At 33.8% G+C, this 19,780-nt stretch overlaps 1 protein-coding gene across 1 annotated transcript in view; it reads right to left on the bottom strand.

The window, feature by feature from the left end:
- Positions 1 to 1,397: 1,397 nt before the first annotated feature.
- Positions 1,398 to 19,780, bottom strand: part of LOC133181725 (ubiquitin-like modifier-activating enzyme 6) — a 41,754-nt gene continuing 23,371 nt past the window's right edge. The window contains exons 20-36 of the mRNA XM_061316288.1: positions 19,677 to 19,706; positions 18,035 to 18,140; positions 17,815 to 17,920; positions 17,394 to 17,483; positions 17,155 to 17,235; positions 16,665 to 16,793; positions 11,269 to 11,320; positions 10,820 to 10,883; positions 10,542 to 10,611; positions 8,695 to 8,766; positions 7,654 to 7,771; positions 7,025 to 7,104; positions 6,828 to 6,941; positions 6,471 to 6,598; positions 5,446 to 5,533; positions 5,159 to 5,253; positions 1,398 to 3,127 (exon numbers count right to left, since the gene is read on the bottom strand). Coding sequence (XP_061172272.1) covers positions 3,007 to 3,127; positions 5,159 to 5,253; positions 5,446 to 5,533; positions 6,471 to 6,598; positions 6,828 to 6,941; positions 7,025 to 7,104; positions 7,654 to 7,771; positions 8,695 to 8,766; positions 10,542 to 10,611; positions 10,820 to 10,883; positions 11,269 to 11,320; positions 16,665 to 16,793; positions 17,155 to 17,235; positions 17,394 to 17,483; positions 17,815 to 17,920; positions 18,035 to 18,140; positions 19,677 to 19,706 — 1,544 coding nt within the window. The 3' untranslated portion in view covers positions 1,398 to 3,006. The remainder of the gene's footprint in view (positions 3,128 to 5,158; positions 5,254 to 5,445; positions 5,534 to 6,470; positions 6,599 to 6,827; positions 6,942 to 7,024; positions 7,105 to 7,653; positions 7,772 to 8,694; positions 8,767 to 10,541; positions 10,612 to 10,819; positions 10,884 to 11,268; positions 11,321 to 16,664; positions 16,794 to 17,154; positions 17,236 to 17,393; positions 17,484 to 17,814; positions 17,921 to 18,034; positions 18,141 to 19,676; positions 19,707 to 19,780) is intronic.

Below are 19,780 nucleotides of genomic sequence, written 5' to 3'. Positions count from 1 at the left end.
AAAATCACATGTCAGTTTTGAATATTTTTAATATTTCCAACAATCAAAATGAATTTGAATTACCATATTTATATTGGATTCCAAAACTTCATAAAAATCCTTACAAAGATACATAGCGGGTTTCAGTAAATGTTCTACCAAGCCTCTTTTACTCCTCACTAAAATATTAACAGCAGTGAAGGAGAAATTTCAGGAGTACTGTGCTACAAGTATCCGAGGAACTTTTGGAAAATTTGAAATCGCAAAATTTTATCAAAATCAACAACATAAAAACTTACGACTTTTCAACTTTATATACAACCATTCCCTGCAATAAATTAAAGTCCATGCTTTTTGAAATCATTGACAGCTGCTTTTTCAATAAAAATGGAACTCGTAAATTTACTTGCCTTGTCATTGGTCATTTGCAAAATTATTTTGCTAAAAAAAAATTCAGATTGTACACACAAGTACTCTGAAGTTGATATTAAAAAGATGCTTGATTTTCTGATTGACAATATCTATGTGGTTTTTGGAGACCAGGTCTTCCAACAATCTACTGGAATTTCTAGGGGTACACTAAAACCCTTGAACCAGTGGCCACAAAATTCACAATTTGAAAGAGCTATCCTTTCTTATCATAACCATGTACTTAGTTTGTCTGCTTAGTACTGAGGGACAGAGAAGGATTTTTAAAGAATTTATTAATTTCACTATAGGATCAATAGAGCCATATCCTAATACCAAAACTCCTGACCCAGGAGGCATGAATTTCAAAATCTTGAAAGAAACACCCTTGCTCATTATAACTATGCACTTTAGTTCATCTGCTTATTAACCAGGAGCAGAGAAGATTTTCAAAAAAATAATGCATTTTCACTAAATAATCAATAGAGCCCTGTCCTAACAACAGAACCCCTGACCCTGGGGCCATGAAATTCAACATTTTGAAAGAGCCACCCTTGTTCTAAACCATGCACTTACTTTGTCTGCTTAAAATACAGGGGCAGAGAAACTTGTTTGAAGAATGTATGCATTTTCACTATATGTTTAATAGAGCCTCACTTTATCACCAGAACCCCTCACCTTGGGGCCACAATTTTGGTAGATGGTTTTATGCTTATTACAATCATGCTAACAGTTTGATTACTTTATGTCCAGAGGTAAAGAATTAGATATAATTTTAATGACTTCACTAATTTTAGTGCTTTTAGCACCATTCTTCAGGCCCCAGGGGGACAGGGAACATGAAATTCATAATTTTTGTTCCCCTTCACCCATCGATGCTATATGCCAAAATTGGCTGAAATTGGTTCAGTGGTTCCACAGAAGAAGCTGAAAATGTTCAAATGTTAATGCACAACATACAATGCATTACCTTAAGCCACTCTCATAGTAAAATCATTTGACTTACTGTGTTAAACAGAGATTTCATAAATCATTTTTATTCAAGATACTAGTACTCATCAGGATATACTGCAGGTGCACTTAAGTTTTGTGGCAAATTTTGTGCCTTAACCAGAAGTGTGAATTCATATTGACCCTAATTATCCATGATCAATAAAAGCACCATATTTTGAATACAAAAGTAAGTGCACTTGCAGTGTATGGAGAATATCAATAATGTAAAAATGTGTATATAAATTAAATACAGAAATTTGTTAAGTTACTTAGGCCTAAGAAAAAAAAGTATGCATGTTTCTATTGCAAGTTAGTAAAAAAAAAATAGGGTAGATAGGCAGGATTTTGTTTCTCATTTTTTAGTCAAAGACCTTATAGTGATTGTAGTGTTTATTATGAAAGTCTTCCGTCTCACATCTGTAGTTTCGAAATATGTTGGTCCCATCGGAAACAAAAAAGACATCTGGTTATAAGAGAAAAATTTGGGTGTTTAACTTCCCCATAAATATGTAAATAAAAGTAATTGAGATGATTTTTATATATTATTGAGTATTATTGAATATTTTTGTAAAATTCACTTCTGGTCGCGTGTTTTCCTGCATGTCCTTATAATGAGATTTTGTTCACACAGTTGCTCAGCAACAGTACATGACTAAAGTCTAAAACCTTTCAGGAATGATAGTCAGTCATCAACTTAATTCACATCATGTAAAAAACAAATGTTGCCGTCACTTCCAGTCTCGACAGGAAGTGATGCAAAAAAGTGAATTTTTCAAGTTTCTTTTGTTTTTAGAGATATTTTGGGCTAATATGATGTTAGAAAGGTCAAGTCTATACAAACTATTTTCGTCAAAAGTGCCAGCCAAAAAAATTAAGTGATGCAAAAAAGTGAATTTTTCAAATTTCTTTTGTTTTTAGAGATATTTTGGGCTAATATGATGTTAGAAAGGTCAAGTCTATGAAAACTATTTTCGTCGGAAGTGCCAGCCAAAAAAACGGAAGTTGTTTCAAACATAAGTATTTTTTATGGAAACTTTTTAGGGATGATCAGTTGTAAATAATTTAGGTGCAGAATGAACTTTTTATTTGTTTGGGGCACTTCAGGTCCTGACCGGAAGTAAATAAAGAAAACAGGAAAGCAATTTGGAAATGAAGACATTTTTTTACCTGTTTTTATTTTTGGAAGCTTTGAAATGTCTTTTATAATCATTTAGATTTCTCTAATTGATAATTTTTTTTTATTTTTCCAAAGGAGTCAAGAAAACGAAAGACCTGTTATTGCCTAGGCGATGAGTATCTAGTTGTTTTCTTTTTATTTTTACATAAAGGCATAACTTGGAAATTTTTTTTAAGTCAGTTTGAATTTCTTTTCTTCTTGCCATAATTTTTTTTTTCAAATCTACCTGATGCAACAGCTCTAAAACAGGCCACTAAAAAGTGACTTTGTACGACCTATGAACCTATAGCTTTGAAGGAAATATAGACATTTTACAACCAAAAGAATATATGCGTTGGCAAACAGAATTAGGAGCAGTAAAGTTAACATAAACAAACAATTTTTTTCTTAGGCCTCATCAAAAGTTTTTAATTAAAATAGCACTAAAATGTTCCTATGAACAGCTGTCATTAAACTCCAAAGTAGTAACGAACTGGTGGACATGCTATATCCTCGTCTTCACTTCCTTCTAGATTAATGATCAAGTCCATGTATGACTGACTAGGTGAGGGCTTCAACAGCTTCAGCATCCTACAACAACAAGAGAGCTGACAATTTTAACTAGAAATGGTTACATAAACTAAAACATGTTTCCTTTTCAAACTGATTATATAAGAGTCCCATAGGGGTCAACATTCATTTTTTGCCTGTATCACTGATCTTGATTTATAATTAAAAATAAATCTAGAAAATAACAAAAGAAGAGTTCAGAGTAAAAAAAATCACACTTGATTGAAAGGAAGCTGTAAGAAATACCTCAAAGACAACTAAAACAAAGATTTCAGTTGCGGAAAAAATTCTTTAAGATGTGCATACTTTAAGGAAAAAGTTCTCACGGCATTTGACTTAAATTATACAATTTATATTCCATCCTAGTGTGTTGGTTATAAAAAATTCAAATGCATGTACCTGAAAATGTGAGTTGCTTGTCAAGAAATTGTAAACAAAATTACATGTACTTATCAATTTAATTTTCAAATCCTATAGGATTTTTAACACTTTTCTGTTGGTCATTACAGTCTCTTCATACATTGGTGGCCCTGAGTGCCAAGCATAGGTGTAATTTTTTTAGCCCTCCACCGGCAAGTGGTGGCGTTGTTCATATGAGTGAAAAATTCTCGAGAGGGACATTAAACAAACAAACAAACATTGGTGGACCTTCTATCTCATAAAGGTCTAAACTTAAGTCTGATATTGGGAGTAATGGTAAAAATAAAGATATGAAGTTGAAACAATTAAAACTCTAGTTACTATTCAATAAAGAAATTAAGTAGCATTTCAAAAAAAAAAAAACACAATGCACGATGACAGACAAATAGAGATAGCAATAGGTCGCCTAGGTGACTCAAGTGACCTTAAAAAAGGCTACTGAAAAACAAACAGAAAGTTACCCTACATGATCAATAGAGCCCTGCCACTGCACTATAACCCTGACCCAGGGGCCTGATTATCATCATTTACTTTGTCTTCTAGATATATAGAAGGTTAGAAGAAGACTTTTAAAGAATTTATGCATTTTCTTTATATGATCAATAGAACCCTGCCCCTAGCACCAAGACCCCTGATCCAGAGGCCATGAGTTTAACAGTTCTAACCATGTTTTTAGTTTGGTAAATATAATGGGGAAGCAGAGATTTTGGAAGAATAAATTTATTTTCACTATATGATCAAGAGTCTCCCTCTTAACACCAGAACCCATGACCCAGGGGGCCTTGAATTTCACAATTTTGGTAGAGGGGCCATTGCTCATCATATCTATGCACTTAGATAGTCTGATTAATATACAGAGAAGAAGAGTTTTAAAAGATTAATGCATTTTCATTATATGATCAATAAAGCCCACCCTAACACCTACACCCCTGACCCAAGAGCCAGAAATTTCATGCATTTGGAACAGATAACCTTGCTATTCATAACCATGCTCTTAGTTTGTCTAGTAGATATATAGGATTTTTAAAGAATAAATGCATATCCACTATATGACCCAAAGAGCCCGGCATACTACCAGAGCCCCTGACCCAGGGGCCTTGAATTTCCTAATTTTGGAAAAGGCACCCTTTCTTATCATAACCAGGCTCTTAGTTTGTCTGTTAAGAATACAGGGAAAGAGAACAATATTTTTAAAAATGCATTTTACTTCTCAATCAATGGAGCCTTACCCTCACACTTGAACCTCTGACTCTTGTGCCATATATTTCATAATTTTTGTAGATGACTCTAAGTATGCTACCAGTTTGAGTGCTTGATGTTCAAGGGTAAAGAAGAAGGTTTTTGAAGATTATATTAATTTTGATGATTTTAGCCCCCACCCCTCAGGTCCCAGGGTGGCAGACACCATGAAATTCAAAATTTTGATTCCCCTTTGCCCAAAGATGCTAAATACCAAATTTGGTTTAAAATGATTTAGTACTGGTTCAAGAAAAGAAGCTGAAAAGGTTCAAAAGCTTACAACCGATGCACAATAATGGATGAATACAGATTGCAATAGGTCAACTGAGTAACTCAGGTGACCTAAAAAATGTGATTGAAATTAACATCAAATTATAAATTCTTTTTACTTACTGCTGTGGCAGTCGTTTTTTATGACCAGGCATGAATGGGACAAACACCATTTTTACTCCATGGCTGACCATGGTAACCTCAAAACCATATTTATCCTAAAATTAAAATAAGCAACATTCAAACTTTCAGTCTCAAATTCATACCCATTGTAAGATTTCTCAGTACAAAATTTTTTTGGTTTTTCCACATTTATATACTATTGAAATTACGAGACTTTCTGTATATCACTGCCATACTAGAGGTGTCATTACAACCTCAATGTGGCAAAACAACACAAAGTTCAATACCTTGAAATGTTGCAAAAATTGTTGAAGCGTGAAATCAGCTGTTCCACGTATCTCCCACCGGTCCCACATTGTCACAGTCAAGCCTTCCCTATAAGCAAAGATAGATGACAATTGTACTTTTATGTGGTAAGCAGACATATATACAAGTATATGTTGGCACCCAGGGTTTCAACTTAATATGTATCCATTTCAAATGAAATTTAGCTATGTGTGCCTCTATTCATTCCTTCAGTGATTAGATTTAAGAATTTTCTTATGAAATAAATGTAGCTGTCATGGACTTGGTTAATGACAAATAAGTGTATAACAATGATATGGAACATCAGTGTATGTTTAATGTTCGTCACAAATCCTTATTTTGAGCGTGTCTCACTTTTATGGAAATGCACATTGCAATAGATAATTAAAAACATCCATAGATATGTTAAGTATAAAAAATCCTTATAATGTGATTCACAGTTGTCACTAAGATCAACTTCACCAATGTTTATATTTATTATTGGATACAAGCTTAGTAGATAATTTTATGTATTGGGTACAAGCTTGGTAGATAAATTTGTGTATTGGTTACATGTTTGGTAGATAATTTTGTACATTGGATACAAGCTTGGTAGATAATTTTGTGTATTGGATACAAGCTTGGTAGATAATTTTGTATATTGGATGCATGCTTGATAGATAAATTTGTGTATTGGATACATGCTTGGTAGATAATTTTGTGTATTGGATACATGCTTGGTAGATAATGTTGTGTATTGGATACATGCTTGGTAGATAATTTTGTATATTGTATACATGCTTGGTAGATAATTTTGTATATTGGAAACAAGCTTGGTTGATAATTTTGTATATTGGATACATGCTTGGTAGATAAATTTGTGTATAAGATACATGCTTGATAGATAATTTTGTATATTTGATAAATGCTTGGAAGATAATTTTGTATATTGGATACATGCTTGGTAGATAATTTTGTATATTGGATACATGCTTGGTAGATAATTTTGCTGGAGTAACAATCTTACTTGATGACTGTTTTCTCGACTGGCCCGGGTTCTGACAATACAATTATTGGTAGGGCTAAGTTCAAGAAGGCATTCTTGTACACCTCTATGGGTAAATTGTCCATCACTTTTATCAACTCCACTGTCACCTGTCACAATGGATAAAAACATTTATTTTTTTATCTATGTTGATTGTACAAATTTGAATAATCCAATAATCTGTTAAAAAGCACCGAAGTCCTCCTAAGGCTGTTCTTTAAACATGCTTTGTTTATTCATAGACTAATGCAAAATGGTGGTAGTGGTCTTGCAACAAGAATACATGTATAAGATTAACTCTAAATAGTCTATGAAGGGTCAAATGATATTTATACTGACCAATCCACTAACTGTAGCTGTGGTGGTGGCTATTGCAGGAACAATTCTACCGGCAATCCTCTTAGCTTTAAGGCGGTCTATACTGTCTATCTTATACATGGCTCCTCGTAGGTTCTACAGTCAGAGATAATCATGTGATTACATGGAGTTAAGTTTTCTGACAGACATGTATATACAATGTATATATATTTACTCACTGATGCTGCTGCTATGAAGTCAATGTGTCCATTTGTGTCATCATCCTTCTCAAATTCCACTGGATTCATTGGACTCAGTACTAAAAAAAATATTTTTGATTGTGTGTAAGCAGGGTACTTCAGGTTCTGAAATATGTATACAAGAATATAAATCAGATACATGTACTTTAGAATTGAAATTGTCCAACTCCTAAGGAACTACAGCAATACATTACCTTGTACTTAAGTGTTGCAGATAATAAGATACAATTGAAAGACTTTCTCCACTTACATTGTGTAACATCTGCTTCTCTTAAAGTTGACTGCAAAAAATTAGTTACACCCACCTTACCTTGTGTGATGTCTGCTTCACTCAGTGTCAACTGCTGTCAATAAGCTACACTCATCTTACCTTGTATAATGTCTGCTTCACTCAGTGTCGACTGCAGTCAATTAGCTTCACCCATCTTACCTTGTGTGCCATCTGCTTCACTCAGTGTCAACTGCAGATGATTAACTTCACCATCTTACCTTGTGTGACGTCTGCTTCACTCGGTGTCGACTGCAGGCATTAGATAAACCCATCTTACCTTGTGTGACGTCTGCTTCACTCAATGTCGACTGCAGATGATTAGCTACACCCATCTTACCTTGTGTGACGTCTGCTTCACTCAGTGTCAACTGCAGACGATTAGCAGCATCTAACAGATCATCTCCACTTCCTGTTTCTTCTAATGGCTTTGAGGCTGACTCATCTGTGACAATTTTCTAAAGCCAAGGTCATACAGCTTTAGAACCATAATATTATCCTTACAGGTTATTATTACAGTTATTTGAGATTGTGATATAACACAGGTGAACAGGTTTTAGATACTCTAAATACATGTACCTTTACATGCTTGTATATAAAATTTAATTCTGGTAATAATGTGGTATTTGATAAGGAAAAAAATGTATTTTATATCATATAAATAGGGTTGCCCATGTCACAATGATTTGAATCAAAAACATATTGATCCGCTTGACATTACACTTCAAATTTTGTACAATTTGAAGCCATTTTTTTTCAGGGCAATAATCTTTTTTCTTACACTAAATGAATGAAAATTAAATGAGATGTGTGTGAAACACTTATGCCCCCTCCTTGGACATACGTTATAGGTTTGCTCGATTGTACCCAAATCAGAACTTGACCTAGATATTCTTACTGTAATCTGTATACCAAATTTCATTTCAGTATGTGCAACCTCTGCGAACAAAATGAACGGAAACTATTGGTGGACTGACAGACAGACCAACTGACAGGCAGCATCAAAGCAATATGCCCTTCCTTCTTTGAAAGAGGGGCAAAATTATGAGGAATGAAATTAATAGCTACCCAATTTATACCGTATAAAGTGGGCTGGAACAGTTTACGCTTCCAGGTTTACAAATAAACTTAAACTGCCCCAACCCAGTTTATACCGTATAAACTGGGTAGCTATTAAATTCATTCTTTAAGTACAATACATGTATTTTATTTTATTTCATGTTAACTAAGATATAAACTTCAGTGGAATCTTAATCCCATACATTGGAGGAATAAATAATTTTACAGTCCATATTATTTACTATCAAAGATGGTCTGACACAATAATGATATGAACAGATTGCTGCATACAAGTATTAAATAAGGTAATAATTAAACTTACCTTGTTTGTTGGTCTATATTCAGGAACTTTCATGTTTTGTAAAACTGACTTAATCGTCTCAAATGATGTGTCCTAAAATTAATGAAACAATTCTGTAAAAATAATGGCATTGTATAAAAGCTGTCAATTTGAATTAAAAATTGATTTTTCTTTATTTATAACGACAATATCTATACAATGTATAATAAATATAAAACTCATTATATATGGACTTTACAAAGTATTTAAAAATGATTATATATGAAACATCTTACTCTGCACTCACTTAATTACACAGTAAAACACACTTACAGTGAACACTTATATGTACAGTAAAACACATTTACAGTGAACACTTATGTGTACAGTAAAACACTCTTACAGTGAACACTTATGTGTACAGTAAAACACACTTACAGTGAACACTTATGTGTACAGTAAAACACTCTTACAGTGAACACTTATATGTATATGTACAGTAAAACACACTTACAGTGAACACTTATGTGTACAGTAAAACACACTTACAGTGAACACTTATATGTACAGTAAAACACACTTACAGTGAACACTTATGTGTACAGTAAAACACTCTTACAGTGAACACTTATGTGTACAGTAAAACACACTTACAGTGAACACTTATGTGTACAGTGAAACACTCTTACAGTGAACACTTGCATGTATATGTACAGTAAAACACACTTACAGTGACGCTAACATGCACAGTAAAACACTCTTACAGTGAACACTTATGTGTACAGTAAAACACACTTACAGTGAACACTTATGTGTACAGTAAAACACACTTACAGTGAACACTTACGTGTACAGTAAAACACACTTACAATGAACACTTACATGTACAGTAAAACACTCTTACAGTGAACACTTATGTGTACAGTAAAACACACTTACAGTGAACACTTATGTGTACAGTAAAACACACTTACAGTGAACACTTATGTGTACAGTAAAACACTCTTACAGTGAACACTTACGTGTACAGTAAAACACACTTACAATGAACACTTACATGTACAGTAAAACACTCTTACAGTGAACACTTATATGTATATGTACAGTAAAACACACTTACAGTGAACACTTATGTGTACAGTAAAACACACCTACAGTGAACACTGAAATGCACAGTAAATTTTTTTTTGCAATTTTTTTAGTCGCCAGGCAATTTTTCTTATGCGACAACTTTAAATGTTAATATAATATAGGGACCCATAACGTGCCTAAGAAAACATGACATGTCCATTGCTAAAAATAATTTCCTCTTCTTCTAAAATTCTTTTCGCTTTTCAGAAAAATTGTTAAAAAATGTGAAAATTTGCAAAATTCGATGATCGGCAAGTCAATTTAAAATTGTTGCCAATTTGGCGACTTATGGAAAAATTTTAGATGCCAATCAAAAATTTTAGGCACCATGGCGACTAAATTAGTCGCCAATTAGAGCCCTGTACAGTTAAACATACTTACAGTGAACACTTATGTGTACAGTAAAAAACACGCTTACAGTGAACACTTATATGTACAGTAAAACACACTTACAGTGAACACTTATATGTACAAAAAGAAGCTTACATTGAACATTCTTATAATGAACACATGCTTATAGCAAAGGGATTTTCATTTCTTTAGTTTTAAAACCTATTATTTTTACATTTTAAAAATGAAAACCACTTTGCTCTAAGCATTATTAAATTTATAACAAATCAATATTGGTTGTTTCTGGCACTCTGCTATAAGGTTGTTTTACTGTATATCATAAATCATTTTAAATTGGATTTTTTATTATAATGTTAAATTAAACCCTAAATGATAAATAAACTTTTCATCAAAAGATTCAAACTCACCACTGAGGTAACTGGAATACTGAACACGCCTGCATAGAGACGAGCTGTACTGACTATAAATAGGAAATGTCTGAAATAGTGAAATAATGTTAGGCAATTTGAGTATAAATCACAAACAAAGAATTTAACCACAAAAAAAAAAAACGAAATGCATGCTTCCTCTGATATTTCACTTTTCTATTCTAAGCACTGCCACAAAGAATTAAACATTTCTAGACTTATAAAAAACACTGTTTTAATAATTCCATTGAAATATATTTACTTCTGAGAGAACTTACAAAGGGTTTTGTATGTCAAATTCCTGAGGTACTGGAGGTCTTTTTGGAGACTGCCAAAATAGGGCTGAAATTTACATTTAGGGATGCATAATACTATATGTATGAAGAGTACTTTCTGAATAATAACCAAATAAACCAATTTAAATGCCATAACACTCTGAAATTTTACTTTACTCAGCCTGCATTTGTAAAATGTTCAATGAACATTTACCTAAATATGTGTATAAACTACAGCATGTTTAACACAACAGATGATACATGATTCTGTCATATTGAGTTATACATGTATCTAACTACTTTTGTGAAATCATGTATGCCTCTTCAATTATACATGTACTTAAATTTGGTGATTTTAAAAACATTATTTGACCATGCAATTAAAAATGTTAGGTTTTAAAAGTTTTCCTAAATAATTTGAGAGTACTGGTAATATTGTAAAATTTACTCACAGCCATCTTGCATTTTTGTGTCAAGTGGGAACATGTGAAGCAGATGCTTTGCCTGGGAAAAAAATATAGTATCAAAAAGATGTGTTAAAGAAAAGAAATGCAAATATTTATTTGAATACTGTTAATTACTTACTTAAGTGGAAATCATACAGTCTACGTGAAAGTCAAAAAGTTTAAGAGGACATAAGGTCTGGTAAAAATATATACAGTGTGTTTTTTTTACTTACTAGACTGACTTTTTATGCCCCCGGATCGAAAGATCCCGGGGGTATATTGTTTTTGTCCTGTCTGTCTGTTTGTCTGTTTGTTTGTCTGTTTGTCTGTCTGTCTGTTGTCAACTTTAACCTTGCCCATAACTTTTGATTGGTTGGAGCTATGACTTTCATATTTCACATGTGTATTCCTTGTGACAAGACCTTTCTTTGGGTACCATCATATTTGACCTTTTGACCTTGACCTAGGAGTTTGACCCACTTTTGCAAAATTTTATGAGACTTTAACCTTGGCCATAACTTCTGAACAGTTGGAGCTTGGGGTTTCAAACTTCACATGTGTATTCCTTGTGACAAGACCTTCCTTTGGATACCAACCACTTTGACCTTTTGACCTTGACCTTGGACTTTGACCTACTTTTGAAAAACTTTAACCTTGGCCATAACTTTTGAACAGTTGGTGCTTAGGGTTTCAAACTTCACATGTGTATTCCTTGTGACAAGACCTTTCTCTGGATATCAACCACTTTGACCCTTTTGACCTTGACCTAGGAGTTTGACCTACTTTTGAAAAACTTTAACCTTGGCCATAACTTTTGAATGGTTGGAGCTAGGGCTTTCATACTTCACATATGTAATCCTTTTGACAAGACCTTCCTTTGAATACCAACGACTTTGATCTTTTGACCTTGACCTAGGAATTTGACCTACTTTTGAAAAACTTTAACCTTAGCCATAACTTTTGAATGGTTGATGCTAGGGCTTTCATACTTCACATATGTAATCCTTGTGACAAGACCTTCCTTTGGATACCAACCACTTTGACCCTTTGACCTTGACCTAGGAGTTTGACCTACTTTTGAAAAACTTTAACCTTAGCCATAACTTTTGAATGGTTGATGCTAGGGCTTTCATACTTCACATATGTAATCCTTGTGACAAGACCTTCCTTTGGATACCAACCACTTTGACCCTTTGACCTTGACCTAGGAGTTTGACCTACTTTTGAAAAACTTTAACCTTAGCCATAACTTTTGAATGGTTGATGCTAGGGCTTTCATACTTCACATATGTAATCCTTGTGACGAGACCTTCCTTTGGATAGCAACCACTTTGACCCTTTGACCTTGAACTAGGAGTTTGACCTACTTTTGAAAAACTTTAACCTTGGCCATAACTTTTGAATGGTTGGTGCTAGGGCTTTCATACTTCACATATGTAATCCTTGTGACGAGATCTTCCTTTGGATAGCAATCACTTTGACCTTGACCTTTGACGTTTGACTTTTATTTAAAAAACTTTAACCTTCACCATAACTTTTGAACAGTTGTATCTAGGTCTTTCAAATTTCACAGGTGTTTTCCTCGAGACAAGATCTTTCTTTGGGTATCAACATTTTTTATCTTTTGGCCTGGATTTTGACTTGCATTTGAGAAACTTTAACCTTCGACATAAGCTGCCATATGGGGGCATAGTGTTTCACAAACACATCTTGTTTTTTTTTAAATTCATACATCATTATGATACTGAGATTGAAAAATGGGAGGGGGGAAATTCTCACTGTTAAATTGAACCTTAAATAAATCCAGAGATATGGTTATAAAAAAATGATTTAAATGAAATGAATAAGCTAACTATTAATAATTTTTCTTTGTAAAAGGTAGTATACAACTGCATACAATTTTCTCTTTTTCTGCTAACTCTGGTTGTATGACTCATACAAATGAAATACACAGTGTCAAAGATTTTTATGCCCCCGGATCGAAAGATCCCGGGGGTATATTGTTTTTGTCCTGTCTGTCTGTTTGTCTGTTTATCTGTTTGTTTGTCTGTTTGTCTGTCTGTCTGTTGTCAACTTTAACCTTGCCCATAACTTTTGATTGGTTGGAGCTATGACTTTCATATTTCACGTGTATTCCTTGTGACAAGACCTTTCTTTGGGTACCATCATATTTGACCTTTTGACCTTGACCTTGGAGTTTGACCCACTTTTGCAAAATTTTTTGAAAAGTTTGAAAGTTTGTAATCCTTGTGACGAGATCTTCCTTTTGATACCAACCACTCTGACCTTGACGTTTGACTTTTATTTAAAAAACTTTAACCTTCTCCATAACTTTTGAACAGTTGTATCTAGGTCTTTCAAATTTCACAGGTGTTTTCCTCGAGACAAGATCTTTCTTTGGGTATCAACATTTTTTATCTTTTGGCCTGGATTTTGACTTGCATTTGAGAAACTTTAACCTTCGACATAAGCTACCATACGGGGGCATAGTGTTTCACAAACACATCTTGTTTTAAAATTTAAAATGCACGTTAAATATTTTTTTATTTCTTTCCTGATATCTCATAATGGATACTCTAAGTTTGATAATGAAAAAATAATGAAAATGAAAAAAAACGAGTCTACGTTTGAGTGTAGATCTCCTTTTCATGACAAAGGACATTCGAATTAGAACAAGAGGCCCATGGGCCACATCGCTCACCTGATCACATTGGCTAGGAAAAAAAGGAAAAATCAGTACAGTATTGAAAAGTTTACAGGGAGGGGGGTGTTGAATTTTAAACTACCTGATGATGCTTTCATATCAATATAACAAATGGCTTTGTTGTTCTTGAGCAGCAGATTTTTTTCCCATATATTCATTTGTAAAAATTTGATCCCCCATTGTGGCCCCATCCTACCCCCGGGGGCCCTCATTTGAACAAATTTCATTCTACACTACCCAAAGATGCCTCCATATCAATTTGACTAATCATGGCTTTTCTGTTCTTGAGAAAAAGACTTTTTCCTATATATTCCTCTGTAAACTTTGATCACCCATTGTGGCCCCAACCTATCCACGGGGTAATGATTTGAACAAACTTGAATCTTCACTGTCTGAGGATGCTCCCATATAAATATGACCAATCATGGCTTTACTGTTCTTACGAAGAAGATTTTTAAAGATATTTTCCTATATATTTCTATGTAAAACTTTGATCCCCAATTGTGGCCCCACTCTACCCCCGGGGGTCATTATTTGAACAAATTTGAATCTTCACTACCTGAGGATGCTTCCATATAAATATGACCAATCATGGCTTTACTGTTTTTAAGAAGAAGATTTTTAAAGATATTTTCCTATATATTTCTATGTAAAACTTGGATCCCCCATTGTGGCCCCACCCTACCCCCAGGGGTTTTGATTTGAACAAATTTGAATCTTCACTACCTGAGGATGCTGCCATATAAATATGACCAATCATGGCTTTACTGTTTTTAAGAAGAAGATTTTTAGAGATATTTTCCTATATATTTCTATGTAAAACTTGGATCCCCCATTGTGGCCCCACCCTACCCCCGGGGGTCATGATTTGAACAAACTTGAATCTACACTAGCTGAGGATGCTTCCATATAAATATGACCAATCATGCCTTTGCTGTTCTTAAGAAGAAGATTTTTAAAGATATTTTCCTATATATATCTACGTAAAACTTGGATCCCCCATTGTGGCCCCACCCTTCCCCCGGGGGTCATGATTTGAACAAACTTGAATCTACACTACTTGAGGATACTGCCATATAAATATGACCAATCATGGCTTTACTGTTTTTAAGAAGAAGATTTTTAAAGATTTTTTCCTATATATTTCTATGTAAAACTTGGATCCCCCATTGTGGCCCCACCCTACCCCCAGGGGTTTTGATTTGAACAAATTTGAATCTTCACTACCTGAGGATGCTGCCATATAAATATGACCAATCATGGCTTTACTGTTTTTAAGAAGATTTTTAAAGATGTTTTCCTATATATTTCTATGTAAAACTTGGATCCCCCATTGTGGCCCCACCCTACCCCCGGGGGTCATGATTTGAACAAATTTGAATCTACACTACCTGAGGATGTTTCCACATATGTTTCATCTTTCCTGGCCCAGTGGTTCTTGAGAAGAAGATTTTTAAATGATGCCATTATTTTTTTACTAATTCCTAATTATCTCCCCTTGAAAGAGGGCGTGGCCCTTCATTTGTACAAACTTGAATCCCCTTTACCCAAGGATGCTTTGTGGCAAGTTTGGTTGAATTTGGCCCAGTGGTTCTTGAGAAGAAGATGAAAATGTGAAAAGTTTACAACAACAACAACAACGCCAACGACAACGACAACGCCAACGACAACAACGACGACAGACAACGGACAAATTTTGATCAGAAAAGCTCACTTGAGCCTTTGGCTCAGGTGAGCTAAAAAAACAATTATAATAGGATTGTTTTAGATCAAAATTAATCCTGCATTACTGCTAAAATGGGTCAAAAAAAGGATATCTGTGGAAAATGGGAATACATGTATGTGTACATGTAAATTCAGATTTTTTTGGCCTTATTATTTTATAAGACAATCAGTCCTGAATCCTGAAATTTTTTACCAACCCGAACCAAATTTTACCAGTAAAAACCATGCAATGGTCAGGTGACTTTCACATAGGCTGAATCATACTTTAGCACCTTTCATTTAAAGATATACACGCTATATAAATGCAATTTTTATGTGAAACAAAATGATTAAATGATTTGAGAAACATGATGTGTAATAAAAAATAATTACTTTCCACAAAGTTTTACTAAATAAGTTGTTGTAATTATAAAACAATTAAGCAAGATCTGCAATTAAAAAATCAGCCTATTCATGAATATTGATGAAGGAAGTGCGTAAACAGTATATAGACACGCATGTCCGCGAGAAATCATAGACAACTAGGTACATTGCAATTTGACTACGATTTTTAATAAAAGTTAATATCTGTCATTACAGAGTAGATGCTTAATACTGGTTGTTTTCAAAGATAAGTATCTTTAAGCATAAAACGTATGCCATCCATGTCAAAAGTTATTTTGTAAACCAAACGGCCTACCTCGTTTTCTTGACGCCATTTTTGTTTATCAATCTAAAAGTAGCGACGGTGTCACGTGATGCATGAATATAAATATAGGCATTACTTTCCTAGTAGGATAATAAATAACTATAATTTGAGATCTGTATAATGCGTTCATTTCCAATTGTGTAATTTACAATATTTTCGTAACTTTATTTGGTAAACAAAATAAATGAATTTCCAACTTTATTTTTAACTAACGCAAGTTATAGCGTGTATATCTTTAACTAAATTTAACTAAGTAAGCTAAAAGATCTGTGCACATCTCCTTACCTTGTGATTGAAATATTTCTGGAACTTGAGTCTTGCCAGCTGTACACACTGACACCAGGTGGCGCTCCTGTTGGCCACCATTTTACTAACCTGGACAGCGCCATCTACAGATTGTCCATCTTTCAGTTTCTACAGTCAAAAATCTGGCATATCAGAAAACCATGCCTACTGATTTTAGTAAGATTCATACTTTGGCACAACAAATTATGCACTTATTCATTAATGACCAAAATAAGATTTTATTTCAATACATTTCATAGATATGCTGTTAACATGGTTAATATCAACTGTATTTTATCTATTATTAAATTGTACCTGACCTACATTGTATGTAAACTTTGGATATGCTAATCATAAGATCATGTACAGCCATTCTTCAAACATTGTCTTTCCAAACTTTATATATGAATAAATAGCCATCAAAGAATTGGGGAATACTTGTATCAATGTGCAGAAATCAAAGTGAGGGTAACATCTTGTTTTTTCTTACTTGTATAACATCAGTAACTTCTCCATTCTGTCTCCAGAACTTGTTAAACAAATCCGGCTTCCCAGTAAACGAACTCTCAAACTGCAAAAGAACAACTGGTACTTCTTATACAGGAACAGGAAATGATTAATCACATGTAAACATCTTGCAGGAGCAATATTACTAAAAAAAAAAGTTGTCAGTAAATCAGCACAGTAAAAATAGTTAACAGTAAAAAATTTTCAGATTTAAGGTATTACCTTATCCCTAGCCCACTGTATGCAGTGCTCAATATTTGCAGGGAAGGACTTCAAAGTACAGTACGGAACACTCTCATCTCTAGGGTCATTCTGTTTGTTAAAATCAAAGTCATTAATTTACACACTAAGATACAAGTAAAGACTTTACTGTTTGGTATCAAATTCTTTCTTTTCTGGTGTCTTTTTATTTGTTAAAACCAGTAAACATGACAATAGTCCCAGCTACTCTGTTATCAACATGTAGTTCATGGCTCAAACATATCACATTCATCTTTACATAAGATCTGGGGGAGGGTTGCAAATGTTTTGATACATAACCTATGAAAGGTCAATTAAACAAAGGCTTGTATGAGTTTTACAGTTCTATGTCAACTCTAACTTACTATCCTAAGGACTCTAAGACTTATAAAACATGTGTTACCTGACTGCTGTACGACTCTGTCATATGAGGAACGATGACCTGGACGTGACCTTTAGTTCCCAGAGTTCCAGACTCCAACAGTGCTCTCTGATTGGTCACACAGCGACTGCATAAGTAATCAACATAGAATTACAAGTATGTCATTTTTGGTCATTTATTCTAATGATTTTACAAACATCATACATGCATGTAGATATTTATGTTGAGAGTTATAGCTTACCTGTCTACATAGCGCCGGGCCTCAATGTTATCCAAAGCATTGACTACAAGGTTCTGGTTCTCAAAGAAGGCATCATTATAAACTTTGTCTTCTGTCTGAGGACAAACTAAAACCAAAACCAAGCACTGTCTTAGTGCAATCCAAAACAGCTGTCATATACATGTAAAGTAAATCTTTACATGATCACAGTAATACATCTAATCCAAATCGGTTATAATCAATGATAATACTGATTTATCAATCCAGCTTATTGATAACATAGTGATATGTAAATCCATTTTAAAAAAAACATAATGGGTTTATCAACTAGAACTGTCCAAAAGGGACAAATACCCCCCGCTGGGTTTTTCAGAGAAGGTACCAAATCACAAATGTTTTCTAGATGTGAGAGGTGTTCACAATTTGCTTAAACATTTAGATTGAAAATTTAATTACTCATTATATTTTTTTTTAATGAATGAAACTAAGGTGCAGCCTAATAAAACATCAATACTAGTAATTACAGTGTTTTTTATTACATTGAAAAAATAGTTTGCAACTATCTGTCATCTTTGTGAGACATGACACTCTGCAAATTGATTGTTGAAAAAATAATATCATAATTAATTATACAAAATCACATTAATTTTAATACCTTTATATCAAACTCATTTTAAAAATAAAAGGCTGGTTCCAGTAACTGTATTTTGACAGACATATATTACAATTAAGAGACTTAGACAACAGAGATCTTTATTTCTTTCTGCCCAATTCCCAGGAGATATAGATAAGACCTGCTTGATCAGAGATGCCCTAACAGCTTCTCACACTGAACTCATTAATTAATCTTTAACTGGATGCATGTCCACTCATTACTCCCAAGGGACAAATGGATTTACACTATCTGCTGTGTAATGTAAAAACTGTTTTTAATTCTTTGTGATTTTTTTTTTTAGTTCTAATGAGTAGTTTTAAGCTGTACTTCAAACTTTTGTACAGATGTTCTAGATTCTACGTCTCAAACCTTAGACATGAACCCAAAATGACTACGTCAATAAAAATGAAAAAAAAAAAACACCTGTAAAATGCAAAAAAATTATGCAATCATAATGAAAATACCAGGTGCACACCTTCATATGGCAAAGAATAAGTGTACAAATTTTCAGACAAATCCTTGCAACAGTTTCCAAGAAATGGTCCGGACAAAATCTCGTCTACAGACAGACGGACAGACAGACAGACAGACGGACAGACAGACGGACAAGCTGATTCCAATATACCCCCCCTAAACTTCGTTTGCGGGGGGTATAATAAATAATCATCCACTCCTTTTTCCTGTGTTTACTAGACCTGTAAGTTTACTAGACCTGTAAGTTTACTAGATCTGTAAGTTAACAGTACTAGACCTTAAGTTTACTAGACCTGTAAGTTTACAGTACTAGACCTTAAGTTTACTAGACCTGTAAGTTTACTAGATCTGTAAGTTTACAGTACTAGACCTGTAAGTTTACTAGACCTGTAAGTTTACTAGACCTAGAAATGTAAGTTTACTAGACCTGTAAGTAAGTTTACTAGACCTGTAAGTTTACTAGATCTGTAAGTTTACAGTACTAGACCTGTAAGTTTACTAGACCTGTAAGTTTACTAGACTTGTTAAGTTTACCTTTATGCTGTTGTGCCTCTATGTTCAGATCTGAAATTGAAGTGAAGCATGTAATAAAATCTGTACTAATGTAAAACATTCATCAACACATCTGTAGTAATGCC

Source organism: Saccostrea echinata, unplaced genomic scaffold, assembly GCF_033153115.1.
Source record: "Saccostrea echinata isolate AGI-Se365-2 ecotype Australia unplaced genomic scaffold, CSIRO_AGI_Sech_v1 ptg000009l, whole genome shotgun sequence".
Lineage (NCBI taxonomy): Eukaryota > Metazoa > Mollusca > Bivalvia > Ostreida > Ostreidae > Saccostrea > Saccostrea echinata.
Note: the sequence above shows the minus strand (reverse complement) of the source record. Positions and strands in the feature narration are given on the sequence as shown.